The sequence below is a fragment of the Phaethon aethereus genome (assembly GCF_964289735.1).
Source record: "Phaethon aethereus genome assembly, chromosome: 17".
In the NCBI taxonomy this organism is placed as follows: domain Eukaryota; kingdom Metazoa; phylum Chordata; class Aves; order Phaethontiformes; family Phaethontidae; genus Phaethon; species Phaethon aethereus.
This window is the reverse complement of record NC_138593.1, coordinates 2,541,167-2,556,086: the sequence shown is the minus strand read 5'-3', so window position 1 is coordinate 2,556,086 and position 14,920 is coordinate 2,541,167. Positions and strand designations below refer to the sequence as shown.

General features: G+C 38.4%; 1 protein-coding gene across 1 annotated transcript; it reads right to left on the bottom strand.

Moving 5' to 3' along the window:
• Positions 1–57: 57 nt before the first annotated feature.
• Positions 58–14,771, bottom strand: RSRC2 (arginine and serine rich coiled-coil 2; the record flags this gene model as incomplete). Its single annotated transcript, XM_082007482.1, has 10 exons — positions 14,299–14,771; positions 11,476–11,632; positions 10,824–10,867; positions 8,025–8,215; positions 6,890–7,033; positions 3,067–3,189; positions 2,887–2,966; positions 2,049–2,281; positions 750–839; positions 58–237 (listed from the first exon to the last, which is right to left on the bottom strand). Exons 1-10 carry the CDS (start codon positions 14,302–14,304, stop codon positions 58–60), a joined length of 1,248 nt encoding a protein of 415 aa, XP_081863608.1. The 5' UTR covers positions 14,305–14,771.
• Between the last annotated feature and the right edge of the window lie 149 nt (positions 14,772–14,920).

Here is a 14,920-nt window from a genome sequence, read left to right as displayed (position 1 = left end):
ACCCAACATTTGAACAAGAACCTTCCATAGTCCCAAACTTTAAAACTGATACTCTTTTCAAACTGCATCCATTCCTCGCATCGAAGATGTAAACCCCAATCCCATTCCTCTTTGCGTATGAGTCTGTGATCTTGCCATTTCATACTGTGCATCTAGATTTCTGAAAACCTCTTCCTGTTGTTTCAGCGTTTTGTAACTCTCTTCATCAACTGAACTACAGCCAGCTTCATCCTCACTCTAGAAACCAGACAGAAGAAAACAAACATTAGCTGTGTAGGAAGTGGTGTCTTCATATACTACAGGTGTCCTAAACATAACAATTTTGCTTTGTTGTTTTCAAAGGCTAGGAAGAGTTCAAGCATTTGGCTTCATTGCTGGAACACTCTAGTGTAGCTTTCCACTCACTGTCAAGAAACACGTAGAGGCCTTCACCCAGTTCCTTTTTCTAACTCATTCAAATAAATGTCTCCAATTAACTTATCTATACAAAATAATACTGTTTATCATATTATGAATATTAACAACAGTGGCAACTGTAACCACGGATCATAACAGCAGCCTTGTTAGCCAGAAACATAACAAAATACTAGAATTTGAATCAAATTCAGATTTAGATGCTGCTTGTGAACTTTAATGAGAAATACTTAAAAAGCTCTTAACTATATTGGGTATCAGCTTAACTTAAAATACAAAAAAATCACTATTCTACAATTAATGACAAATTTAAGTACACATTCGGAACTCTTTACCTTAATGCCCATCAGTTTTCTGAATTTGACATTTTGGTCCTTGTTTCCAAAATTTAATTTTTCCCATATTTCTGCAGACTGCGATTTATCCTGTACAAGTTAAAAAAAAAAAAGTATCACCTTTTTACCTACATTTCTGTTAATATTACAATACAGCAGCAAGCAAAAAAAGCAGCATTAAGAATGAGCCCATTGTGCAGCGCTAGCACAGCTGGAAGTAAAAGGTTTCCAAGTCACATCTGACATGCCTGCAGCATCCTCACAGAAACGCTTTGTGAGGGAAGTCTACTTAACCATAGGTTTCAAAAAGAAGCTCTACTTCTTACTTAGGTACATTGCACACATTTCCATACAGTTTGGAAACCGTGTTAGAATACACGCTTAACGTGAATTATGGAAAAAAGAATTTGTTTATTACAATAAAGCAATATACAGCCCAATTCAGGAAGAACTGCTTAAATAGCATCCAGGTTTCTCCTTCCGTCCATTTTGCCTCCCATCAATGCCACATGAACCAGTTTCAGCTTTTCACTGATGTGAAAAGCTAAGTGAGCTTTTTACGTAACAGACACCTGATGATAAATAATCCCATGTAACAAACACACTTCCATACTAGTATAGTGTTGAAAGAAAAACAATTTTTCCACAGTATCAGCAGGCAAAACCTGTACTCAAATCCAGCAACTTCCTGAAAAAGCAACTGCCACAGGAGGCTTTTTTCGTGGCCTACACTTTGCTAATTGCAAGAGCATTTATTTGACACAGCGTAAAAGTTTGAAAGCTTATTTGTATTTAAAGCTTTTGTTTGTGTTAGTAATGCATTACTCTACTCCTGAAAAGTTACTAACAAGGCTTGCAGATTTGTTTTTCAAGTCTGGAATAGGACAGGATACAACAATGGAATGAAAAATTTGTACAGTCCCAGAAAGGAGTAGTCAATTACAGTTTCTTTAGCTTAGCCATCACTTTTCAGTAAAAAGAGACCATCTGCATCCAGTATTTAGTTGCAAGTTGTAGGCAAACTGACAAAAGTAACATTAAAATTCAATTATACCTCTTAAGTTGTATGACATTAGGGGTTTTCCTAAGGCTTGTGTCACAACCATTTGTCACTTGAAGGTCTAGTTATCTTAGTCCTTTCACTCCTAAGGTTTTACCTTGGGCTGCTGTTAGTTGGGACACTTTGTAACAGGTATGACAGTAATTCTGCTGGAAATGATGTTAATAAGCATTCTTAAGCTGTCTGAGTGCAATATGTTTCCAAACAAGTTTTATGGAAGTAAGAAAGGACAACATTACCCCTTCCTTTTTGCCTTGCCAAAGCATCTTTCGCTTCTTCTCTTGCTCAGCAAATTTCATTGGATTCACTGCTGCTGGGTTATAATAGCTAGGTACAGCTATTCCAGTCTCTGCTAGTGCTTTTGCTTGTAGTGCTGCCATTTGAGCTGCCATTGCTATTTGAGGAGTTACTTGTGTTCCCGACGCCAGAAGAGCAGCAACATTAATAACAGAACCTCCAGTAGCTGCAGCAGCTGAAGAAGAAAGGTAAATTGCTATCAGACACTAAGTTCAGACTTTTTTGGAAAAGAACAAAAAAAAAAACCCACCAAGCAAAACCAAAAACCCCCAAACACCTCCCTTCAGAATTAAGTTGAAAATGTCTGAGTAACAAATGCATAATAAAATACATGTTATTTGTAAATTAAGAAACAAGTCCCAATAGTTTCATGAAATCAGAATTAAAAGTGAAACTAATGTACTTCATGCACTAAATACCCCTGAGCTGGTAACAGCTTTCAAACTCTTGCTTAATGATGCATAAAGGAAGGGTCCAATGACCATCACTATATCATTTACCAGCCTAACATACAACATTTTTGTTAAAAAGTCATCAATACTTGGTAAGTGGTAAGAAATCCTGATTGTTTTTGTTGGGAGGTTATGTTTGTTGTTGTTTTGGTTTTGTAAACATTACCTAGTTCTAGTTGTGGTTCTTATATATGGATCAAGTTAATGATTTTACAAAGACAGAAAACCCGAATGCCTGTTGCGCAGGACTGTAACATTCAGCACATAAGCTTACACTATCTTTCGCTCACGCTATTGTTTAGAAATTAATAGAATATACATGGACTACCTGCAGCCATTTCCTGTTGCTTCTGTTTTTCAACCATTTCTTTCTCTCTCTGTTCTTGCAGTTTCTTTGCTCTTTCCAGTCTAGAAGTAAGTACATGAGAATAAAAATATTTAGACATGCAAAATCAACACCAGGAGCTTATTTATGTCACATATCATTAAAATCCTAATAATTTCTCACCTTCTGGCTAATGCTTCCTGTGCATCCATAGCTGTATTTCGTCCCCGAAAAGGTGGCGGACTTGGACTCCGGCTATGACTCCTGCTGAACCTTCGGGGCTTTTCAATTCTTTTCTTTCGCTCTCTGTAACCAGATTTAACAGAGTTGCTAAAACAATGAAGCTACATATATACCTTAATATTTAATAAAGTATTTGATCACAACTCTGAAAAATCACTTAATGATTAATTTGGAGAGCTCTCAAGAGCAGCTTTCACAGAGATTATAGAACAACAGCGTAACAGTCACACTTGCCTGAAGATTTCCAACTGCAAGATGTAACAGAATGTGTAATTCTGGGTATTCATTTACCCTGTTATACTTAGTGTTTAGAACAAAGAGATCTGCTCTACAGATTCATACTAAAACCTGGCAAGAAAAAACATCATGTAACTTTTGGTAAAGTCAATCGCAAGAAAACTGTAAGATGGATCAAGTTACAAGAATATTGTAAAACCATGAAAGACCTCACAGCACTGTAATTATGTAAAAAATGAGCATTTTGAAGAGGCCAAATTTAAAAACTGGAACAGTACTCAGGGAAATTAGTATTTCTCTCCCCTCTCTATGCTCTTCACTGAACGTGCTTTGGACAACTGTTTGAGGGAGGCTATTGAGCTAAATGGGAGAGCGGGTTTTAACACGTGATTTGTCTCAGGTTTGCTCTTGAGCAGGACAGTACTGTGCACAGAACTATGAGGCATGATTATCTGTAGCCTGACAATTTGAAAAGAACCCAGATAAAATATGTTTTTAAGCAAAATATGAAAATATACAGTTCAATTCTCCTTTAGTAACTTTCTCCCCACATCCTCCCAAGAAGTTGCTCTTATGACATACACATCTAGTCCCATCTAAGCAACAGCCGCTCAAAATACACATATAAAGTACTATTAGCAGTATTTCTCCTTGCCATGATCATTAATATCTACATTACAAGAGATAAGGGTTTATCCCTGTTTAAGGCTCTGACACTGATGTTTTAAACAAAGTAGTTACAGATACTGGAAGTGTCCAACAAAGCTTAAATTACAGGAGCGATCACTCACATTTTTCCCAGATTTGCCATAAACAGTAATTTAAGATAGACAAAGATGTTTCTGCAATTTTATGCTTAAATGTTATTATCAACCATTTGAGATAATAGCTAACTTGACAACAGCCCCTTTAAATGGCGTTCAGATATTCTGTTTCTTCTGTTTGCAACTTGGGCAGCATCTACAGACATCATGAAACGTAGACTGAAGTTACAAAAAGAGATCCTTGTTTACATGACAAATCTGGTAGAATACAAAGGAGGCGAGACTTATCTTTTCATAGAAGATGACAAGATGCAGATTCAGGCACTGGGAAGTGACAGATCTGCATTCCTGAGATAAGATGTAATGCATGTTTCAAAGATACCTTCATTTTTCCCGTGCTGACTATTGTAGTTTGGTCTTGTCTTTGGTCTGATGCTTTATTGCACTGGTAAACATTAAGGAAATAAATATTTGAGCTTTTGTATTTAAGTATTTCCATTTGAAACAAGTAGATGGTGTCATGGTTTTTCACCTAGCATTTAAAAATCAGAGCAATGCCACAGAAGAACTGCCAGGAGGGTTTACACGCTCACAGAACAAAAAGATAGTTTAAATGCTAGTGAGGACTGATCACTTGAAGCTGTGAGCTTGAGATTATGCAAAGAACCATCAAGAGAATGTCAAGATCTACTATTTACAAATGCTTCTGTCATAGCTTGTTAACTGTAACAAAATAAATACTGTATTTCATGAACAAGGGAATTCATTTCACAGCTGCGTTTAAACATGGTGTCAAAACCTACCCTGTTCATCTGGCTTGTGAAGAGTTTTCCCCCAAGGCTTGCCCCCTAATTCTTTCCAAAGGCTTTACCTGAGCCCAGAACTTGATGAAGAGTTCTAGCTACTGTTAAAAAAAGACTTACACCTCACTTATTTTCCTCCTCTAGGATGTGCGAGACAAAACCAGTACTTAAATGGATTCTTGCAGTATGTCCATCACTATCCAACGAGGCACATTTCCAGTGGAAGAAATTCCTAAGCTATAACTATCCCTCACTTTTTCTTCCCTCATTTGCTGTTCAGGTAATTTGAATTCCACTATAGAAGCAAAACGCTATTCTGCAACGTGAAGTTTTCAGGGAGCCATTAAACACAAAATGTTCAAACCGACTTTTAAAAACAGTAAGTGCACAATAACGAGGAACTGAAGCCTTCCAAATCATGCTGAAGATGGCTTACATACCATGAAATGCAAGTAACACGTATACCAGTTGAAGACCCAGCTCTACTCACGACAGCTGAAAGTTTGGTAGAAAGCGCACGCCAAAATAAAATAGGACACAAACCATGTACTTCAACTAGTTCTTCAAAAAGGTAAGTCTTCTTAACCGTTTCACAAGGGATGTTGTAGCATTACACGAGCGTGCCAGATTCTTAAGTCTCCAATGATCCACTGTAAAGTTGAGTAGTCATAACCAACTTCTACACCCTTTAAATACGCAATTTAAAATACTCTAGTGAAAATACTACTAAATGAACTGGAACACTGGCAACACTTTCTTGGGAGCTCTGAAGGGACACCAATTTGCATTCAAACTACGCATTTTACTTTAAACAAGTAGGAGGGGAAAAACAGAACTGTAGTAGTTATTAAGTCATATTTCATCTTACTCATTCAGAAAACCCCACAGGGCATTAAGAATGCACGGGTGACGTATACAAATAGACTCATAACTCTACACCAAAATACTGAATGATTCATCAGTATTGGAAAACATTAACTTCTATACAGTGATGAAAACGTCAACTTTACCATATTCCAGGTAAAGGCATGGATCTCAACTCTGTCAGACAGACACAGAATAAGCCAGTATATGTCTAGCTAGAGTGTTTCAATCTGTGCTTCTAGAATTCAAGGAAGAAATGGAAGCACCCAAGATAGGAAGAAAAATCAACACAATAAATATTCTCATGTTGAACTTGACAAAAAGGAGTTGGTAACCACTAACACAGAATAGTACATTCAGATCAGAAATAGTCCATCTGACTCAAAATTCACCTTAACGCTACACTAACTGTGCTAGTTCACAGACGAGAAATTTTTAAGTAAACTTTGTGGAGCTGATCAGGATTAGCTTCTGACCAGTGTATCTGCTCTGACAGCCAGTTTCCACCTAAGCTACCCTTTTATGATATATACACAAATAAAAAGACATAAATACAATAGTATTTTTAAAGTTGTGCTTTGCCAACCACACTACTCTTGTATCAACACAAGAGGGTTAGTTGTATCCTGTCCTTCAGTCTTTCCCACTTAAGTATCATTTAAACAGCCCATTTAAAATAGTAAATTCAGTTGTGGTATAAGAAACCAAAAGAGAGCTTAAACTGTGGTAATCATTACTAGTTGAAATATTATTTACTTTCCTTCTACTTTATCAGTCAAAAGTTCTAAAATGGTCGTTTTGTAAGACACCCACAAAATAACTAGTTAAGCACTTTTAATTGCTAACAGGAAGTCATGCTATGAAGAGCTGAGAATCTGAGACACTTAAGCTGTCTAGGACAAATGTTTCTGTAAGTGTATGCAAACTACCCAGTCCTTAACCCACTGAATCAATACAGCTGAGAAAAAGCCAAAACACCCTTAGTTACACTGAACAGACATGAACTGGCAAACCCATCATTCTTCTATACATCAGCCCGCCACAGAACGTTCACCCAAACACCACTGCTAAGTGTACATGGAAGTTAACACTTACCTGCTTCTACTCCTAGTTCTGCTTTTACTTCTACTTCTATGTCTGTGTCTAGATCTTGATCTAGAACGAGATCTTATACGTCGTTTTCTCTCTCTGCTGCGAGATCGGGATTTTTTCCTATCACGACTTCTACTACGATGACGTCTGAAACACATGTCCCAAATTCTTACATATATTCCCATGTTTAAATTCACCTTCTACTTAAGGACTTACATACAGGTTCGTCACCACAGGGCAAAAAACATCAGGCAGGGTGGGGAGACTGCAAACTATACATGAAAAAGTTCACGCCTGGAACAGTTTAAGTTCTAAGACTAGGAGATGAAATGGGAAAGGAACCAAACACCATCACCATCCACAACAGACAAGTGAGTTACACAGAGTTTATGTAAACAATTGTACTCATCAATATAGCTATTTCTAGTTGTACATTAAAGTTTACACCTCAAAACAAACACACAGCCAAACTAATCTGATGCGGGAATCTTAAATTCAAGGCAATAAAACTCTCCTCCTCCCCATGGTATTCCAATACCTTAGGGAAGACATGCCCAAATTTCAGCTTGTGAGTCACACACAGTGCCTCAAGCTATTATCAGCAGAAGCTTGTTCCTTGCTGCCATGTTTACTACAGATCCCTCAGCTATGAGCAGAGCTGGCTGAAAAGTTCTGCTGGCAGCAACCTATTTGTCCCAAGCAATTCTCCTACATAAGAGTGTGCTAGGTGGCCTACTGTGCAAGGAGGCTTACACAGCACTGTGTCTGGGCAAGTTCTTGATTTAGGAGGTAAAAAGCCATGACATTGCTGAAGCCTATTTTCTTTCCTGTCACTGACAACAGAGAACATTTAATACACTCTGTTTGTAAATTTTCTATGCTAATTATAAACATGAGTCAGACTACCTATATTAAGCTGTGCACATATTTTGTACTTTTACACAGAACCAATCTGAAAAAACCCCCAAGTACCAGCAAATGCACTACCCAATGAAAACTGGAACATGCAATATAAATTAATGCTTTAGAGTTAAGTTAGGTCAGTAATATAATTGAGTTTTTACTTCAGATGTCTACACGAATTCCAAACATTGCTTTTGCAAATGCACTTTAAGAATAATCACGTAAAACAACTTACCTTTCACGAGACCTGGATCTTGAATGACTCCTCCCTCTTGATGATTTTCTCTCTTTGCGTTTATGTCTATCCTCACCATTTTCCGATGAATTTAAGCTATCTCTCCCTTTGTCAGAAGAATGTTCTTTGTCATTGTGGTCTTCAGATTTGTGCTTCTTGGAGGACTTCTCTTTGGATTCATGTCTTCTTGCCTGTTTTAAGAAGAAGTTGGTTCTTTCAGGAAAATAGTGCAACAAAGAGAGTTAGTATGGGTATCAGAAGATAAAAAATGATAAGTTGTGATGCAACATTAGTAACCTTAGGAGTGTGACTCAATCATGAGGGATGTCTATTTTACCTAATGCCACCAACTATGCAAAGTTGCAAATGCACGCTATAATTTTTCCCCCTTTTCCCTCCTCCCCACTGTCTAAAGGATTTCTAAAGCATCCATCAAGGTATCTTTACAGTGTTTCCACGTAAGAGTTTGCAGCATTTTAACAAAAAACCCATCATTCTCAGTTACTGTCTCAATTCCAAACACAAAATAAGTACCTAACTTTAAGTACTTGACACTTTATGAATATGCATATATATACACACTCACATTTGTAGTGAATATCTAGTATTTGCCTAAGCCTATCATGTAGAAAGTTACTAAAATCCATACACAGTTGCAGACATATACTATTTTGCTTTTAGAACTCCATTTTCTATCCACCATTAGATAATTAATTTTTAGAGCAAAACTCTCTTCAGTCAGTAACTTCCAACAGTTTTTAAAAAGCAAAGTAGTAAGTTACATGGTTGATATCCCATTTTTAGTATTTAAAACTAACATGCATCACTCTTGAGAACTCCCACAGTAGTTTTAAATTAAAGGTATGCTGCTCCACTATACCGCAATTTCTTCCTGCAGTGCCTCTTAAAAAAAGATTCCTTTTTATAGCTGCAGTGCCAAAAATACTTAGCAAGGTCAGGCTTGATTTTTGCCAGTGTTTTCCTTAGAGACTAAGTCATGACATCAACACCTTTTCTTAATATATCCAGTTTATTTTGAAATCTTTCTAGCACAAAAGCATAGCTCACTTACGTTTAAATCATGTTTTGTTTCAAGTCACAATTTAAGCGCTATACATTCATTTTAGACTAAACCCCAATTCTTCAGGTTTTTTTTTTGCTTATCTAAATCTGTTAACTACTCATAAAACCTCTCCTATAATCATAACTCTCTATCAAAATAAACAACTCTGGAGAACATGCTATAATTAGCTTATACCCACTTATCCAAGCCTTTCTAACTCCTTATTAATATATATCCATTTCTAAATATATTTGATTATAGTTCTTCAAGTATACAATGTTAGATATTTTCCTGCTTTTACAGTATTTCATTCTTAACTCCTTGAATCATCAGTTGTTACATAAAAACACATCTGAAGTTTGAGCTGTTACCTGTACACTAAGTATGTATTTACGTAAGTAGTTGTTCTGATATACATATTAAATAGAATCGCTTATATTCAGTATTTAGTCTACAACGAGCTTAATCTTGCAAATGAATGAAAACAGTAAATCTACTGTGGGACATTACTCCTCATCTGTTCACTCTGTGAAACTACACACTGCTAAATAAACTGTGTAAGATTAGATCCAACAGCATGGCAAAACACTAGACATAATTAAGCGAGGACTTTTTTTTTTAAAACATTAAAAAGATTTTTTTTTAAATCACGTCTTCCAGACACACACTCAGTAAGAAAACACCATTATATCCCATAACGGATTTAAGATATTTTTAAGGGAAATATGAGTTTGAATGACTAATAGTTACCTTATCATGAAGTAGGCTTATAATTTTGCTATCTGAGTCTGCAGCGTCTTCAGTTCAGTCTCTTCGCGCATTAGCACGCTGAGTATGATTTATTATAGAAATGTTATCATGTGAGCTAAACAATATATTCAATTTCACAAAAACTCTCCTAGATTATTTTTCTTTTCCTTTTTTTTTTTTTCCGTCTTTTTTTAAACAGAGCTTCCATTGGAATGGGGGAAGGAGAAGTTCCTGACCCAGGTTAAAAGTTAAAGTGTCCTTCATCTGACCCAGCCTGCTATTGCCCCACATGGCTTAAGCTTCTTTGTGACTATTTCGATGCTCCTGGTTTACTCATTTCATCTCTTCCCTGGTGTGTAAGCCAGTTATTTTCAAGGTATTATTGATGCTGTCTCTTCTCACTCCCCTATATACACACACACATATTTATTTATTTAAAAAAAAGAGACAGCCCTCTGAAATGTTTGCTGCTACTGTCATGTTTCCAGCTGACTCAGCTTGTTTGTCAAACTATGACAGTCTTTACAGTTAAAGGATGCAATAAACAGAGCTCAGTCAGATGGAGAAATATTTTTAATATACTTAAGTAGATGAGTATGTATAACTGAAAGTCCTGAACATTGGCCAGGAATAAAGCCACCCAAGGCTTTTGGTTAATGGAAGCTCTGTGAAAATCATCAAGAACACCATTCTAGTTCTCCACATGAATTCTTTCTTTTGGCTGTTTCCACCAAAAAAAAAAAAAAAGCAATTAAGTTACTAGTTTCTGAAAGCATTTTTCTATAAAACTATTACCTTGTCAACATGATGGCTGCAATCATGCTTCACTATGAAAGGATCTCCATATCCATTTTTAAGCTTAAAGTTTCCAATTTCTTGTACTTACCATAAAGTCATTTATATAGGTTTACACATATGTGCATTACTACAAGATACTTTTTAAGATGTATCGTACAATTACCTAAACGCTACAAAGTATTAATTACCTCTTTGCTTCTGCTCCGGCTTCTGTGTTTTCTTCCTTCAGTATCTGGAGAAGAAAACATTTATTGCTTTTTCACCAAGTTAAAGAGGAGATCAGCTGGCTATAATCTTTCTAGTTCCTTTCAGTTATTCCACCCCCCAAAGTCAAGAATAGAGATTTAGAAAACAAACAGCACTATTCAAATACCTACTGCAGAAAGCAAACTCTAGCTGTTATTCGCAGTTGTTTGCATGTATTTAAGCTCTGACAGTGAAAAAATAGCCCATGTCATATTCCAGTCACATTCTTCAGCCAGGTAACCTTATTTTTGTTACAACCATGCAAAAGTATCCCAGTCTAAGCATATGTTATCAAACTGATGACAAAGTTGTATGGTTTTCTGTTTGGTGTTGTACCCCCCCATCCCCTCAACACTGACAAGACCATTTTCCTTAGCATTTCTATTGTTAAAATGGCAAAGTTTCAATATAACACATTTAAGATACACAGACAAAATTAGTACCTTCATTTTTACTTAATTCTAACAAGTTACTAGAACTAAGTATATTTATTTCTTCCAAAACAGCTTTAAAGATCTTTCTTTAAAGAGATTTCAGTTCTAGAAACATACACCAGAACATAACTTGCCTACTTTGCTTATACGAAGACCATACCTGACTTCCGTCTTCTCTCCCTTGACCGTGAGCGTGATCTCGAATAATGATGCTTTGATGTTCTGGGAGAACTAGAGGCATCTGATTGTTCCTTTTTCTTCTCTCTTTCTGGAGAGGACTTTTCTGCGGCTACTCCATCGCGTTCTGTATCACTACCCTACACATGAAGGCAGAATGTTTAAAATGCAGAAACTTTGGACTGAAAAACAAGACAAACTATTTACATGACCAAGATTACTTAGGGCAATACTACCCCAACCCATTTAAGTCACCTCACAAGTCAGGGCATTACTGAGGCATAAGACAAAATCCTCATGGTATTATGAAGTACAGAATGAACTTTGAAGAGAAATGAAATTAGGTATATTTTATTAGACAGCTAACTTTTGAATAAGGAAAAGACTTCAAGAAATATCTCTGTGCAAAAACATGTATTTGTATGAGAATACATATAGGTCACATCCACCTGTCCCAACAATTTCTGTATCACATTTTTCTTAGATGACAAAAACCAAGACATTCCCTCCATCCCTTCCAAACCTTGACCTAAGAGGACTAAACACAGACACTTATCTTGTGTAGAGCAGTCAAGACTGCTTTGTGATTCAATGCTGGGAGAAGTAAATGTCTACAACTGGTGTACAATGCCATAAAAGGAACAGAATGGAAAAGGTGAATGCGCTTTCATTAATGCCTTTACAGATTCATTGGCCTCTCTTGTTCTGATCATGTAAATGGCAGTCATAATCACACCTTCCGAACATCGTGCGGCTACAGAAGATTTCACTAAGGTCATAATTTGGCCCAGAAATGCTATTCATGAAGACAATTTAGCGTAGCTGGGGACTCGAATCTGCAGGGTCTTCTACCAGCTGAAGTTTTACTCGCAAACTAAACAAGACACATGAAAACCTCTCAAATGCTGATTTATATATATTGCTTCGAAAACAAAGCAGCTAGTTCTTCTTAAACTACAACACAGACTGTCATTAATATACTGTGTATTAATGGTAGACTTTCTTCATAAAATGCTACAGGTAAACCCTTGGATTTATATTTCAGCTACTATTGTTCAGTCTTTACAATTCTTCAGTAGTTTGCATTTGTACAAAGACACATCTTTAGTAAAATCTCTTAAGGAGTGAGAAAGCAGCTTCTCCATTTGCATGCTATACCGATATCTAGTTCAAAACACACCAGCATATGGACAAGGGCACTGACCACTTAAGATTGCATTGGCAGCAGAGCTTTAGCTATAATCTCAGTGACACTTCTCAATATTACTGATACCCCACCCACATCCTGAAAACTTTAGAACATTATAAAGAGTAGGAACTGACTCCCCTATTTGTGGGAGCCATCACAATCCTTGGCACTCCATATCTATCATCTGCTTATCTATACTTCCACCCCCCCCCACCAGTCCCTCCCTTATTCATCTAATGTTTCCAAAAGACTCAGCTAGAAGATGTTTCACAGGAATTTTTAGATTTCTGTAAGTTTACATTTCCATGTTACTCGAGAAGGGTAAAGAGAATACCAGCTAACAGTCTAAGTTAACTGGGTTTTTAAACATAGTACCCCAATGAAATTGAGCCTACTAGTCTCATTATTTATACATATTGTTGCTCATTAATGCCTTTGTGCAATGCACCTTAGAGAAATCTCTCAGCTCTACAAAACCAAAAAAGGCTGATAGACTTGAAAGAGACTGTTCTCTGATCTCAAAAGGCTCCAGGTTCACAGTTTCATTGAACAATCCCCTCACCTACACTTTCAGGGGACCTTCAAAGATAGTGCCTCTAATCTAAATGCAAAACTACAAGTCCATAACTCTTCAAGTCCTTTTATAGAAAAAAAAAAAAATCTTATTCTTAACTAGTTAAGTTATATAAACAAAAAAAGCATCAGAAAAAAAGCAGGGGGGACACACTAATTTTCTCCAGAAGTTTATTGTCCTCTTGTTCTGTTTCACCACTGGTCAAACTTTCAAGATAAGAACTTAAAGTACCAGATTAAACACCACAGAGTACTTAAGTCAACTTGAAAAAGTTTTATCCCTTTAGAGTACGGTTTGTTTGTTGCTTTTTTTTCAATCAAGACTATTTAATAACTTTCGAAAAAAATTAACCACATCGGGTTCGGTAACTACTCTTACTGGTTCAACTCAATTATGGCAAACACCTTTACATGCTACCAGGCCACACAAATTTTAAAGAAGCTACACTCTTAGGCCATGTATGAACATAAAGGACAGTGATAACTACGGTAAAGGCGTTTCGATATTAACCATCAAAACAGGAGAACGCGGGCAAATAGTCACCAAGTTCAAGGAGACGCTGAAAATAGCAGGCCTGTGACGCAACACAAAGAAAAGTAATAGGAGAGGGAAAGCTACGTGAATGAAAAACTGAACATGGCCCAACCACCAAATCGATCCCCTTCCTCCTCTCTTCCCAGGCAACTTGCGCCCCTCAGCCCCTCCAAGAAACGCCTGCTCCTGTAGCCACAATACTTCTCTCCCCAGCCAGGAAACGACAGGGCCTCGATTACAAGGCCTCTTCGCTTCTCTCCAAGCCCTGAGAAATGAAACAGAAACTTCTGGAAACCGGGAGAGAAATAATGGGTGAAAAGCTGCCACCCCTCCCCGAGGCCCATCATGGCGCCGGCAAGCTAAGGAGCGGCGGGCGCCATTTTGTCTCTCCGCGCACACGGCTTCCCGACCCAGCCCTCTCTGTCTCACGCGCTCTTCCCTCCCGCCCCGTGGCAGCCCCCTCCCCAATTCGGCTCCCTCCAAAAACCCCGGCGGCGAACGCCACTTACTGCCATGACCGAGCGCCCGGGACGCCGCTTCCCCCCTCCCCGACAACTCCTCACAAGGCGCTCAACGTCCCTCAGCAGCCGCGGCCGTAGCGCTCGCGAACCGAGGCGACACGCCCCACCCTCCCTCTCCCTTCGGGCGCCCGGATGTAACCATGGGGCGGGGGAAGGCGGCAGGGAGCGAGAGAGCCGCGGTGCCTTCTGGGCGCAGAGAAGGATTAGATGGTGTCTTAGCAACGGTGGCGTTCGCGTTTGGAGGCTTTTGGCCTAAGCTGCGACCCGTAGCGGAGCCGGGGCTCCCGCCAATTTGAAAGCCTGAAGCTGCTGAGGGAGCGCGGTAGTGGTTTGTCAGCGGCCTCCGGGGCCGCGGTGAGGAGATGGGAGGACGGCTCGCGGTCTCTATGAGCAGGGGTGCCTGCTGCGTGGTGGGGAGGGCTCTGGTACTGGGTATCGTTCAGCCTCGGGCGCGAAACCTGTCCTCGCCACGCTGCGTTCAGTCGGGCCTGCTGCCGACGTCAGCTGGGAGCCACATTGCTCTGGCGACTTAACTTTGTCTTTTCTAAACACACAGTTTACCTTGAGGGGGCTTATTGTGCCACCCTTTCTCCTAGACGCAGAATCACGA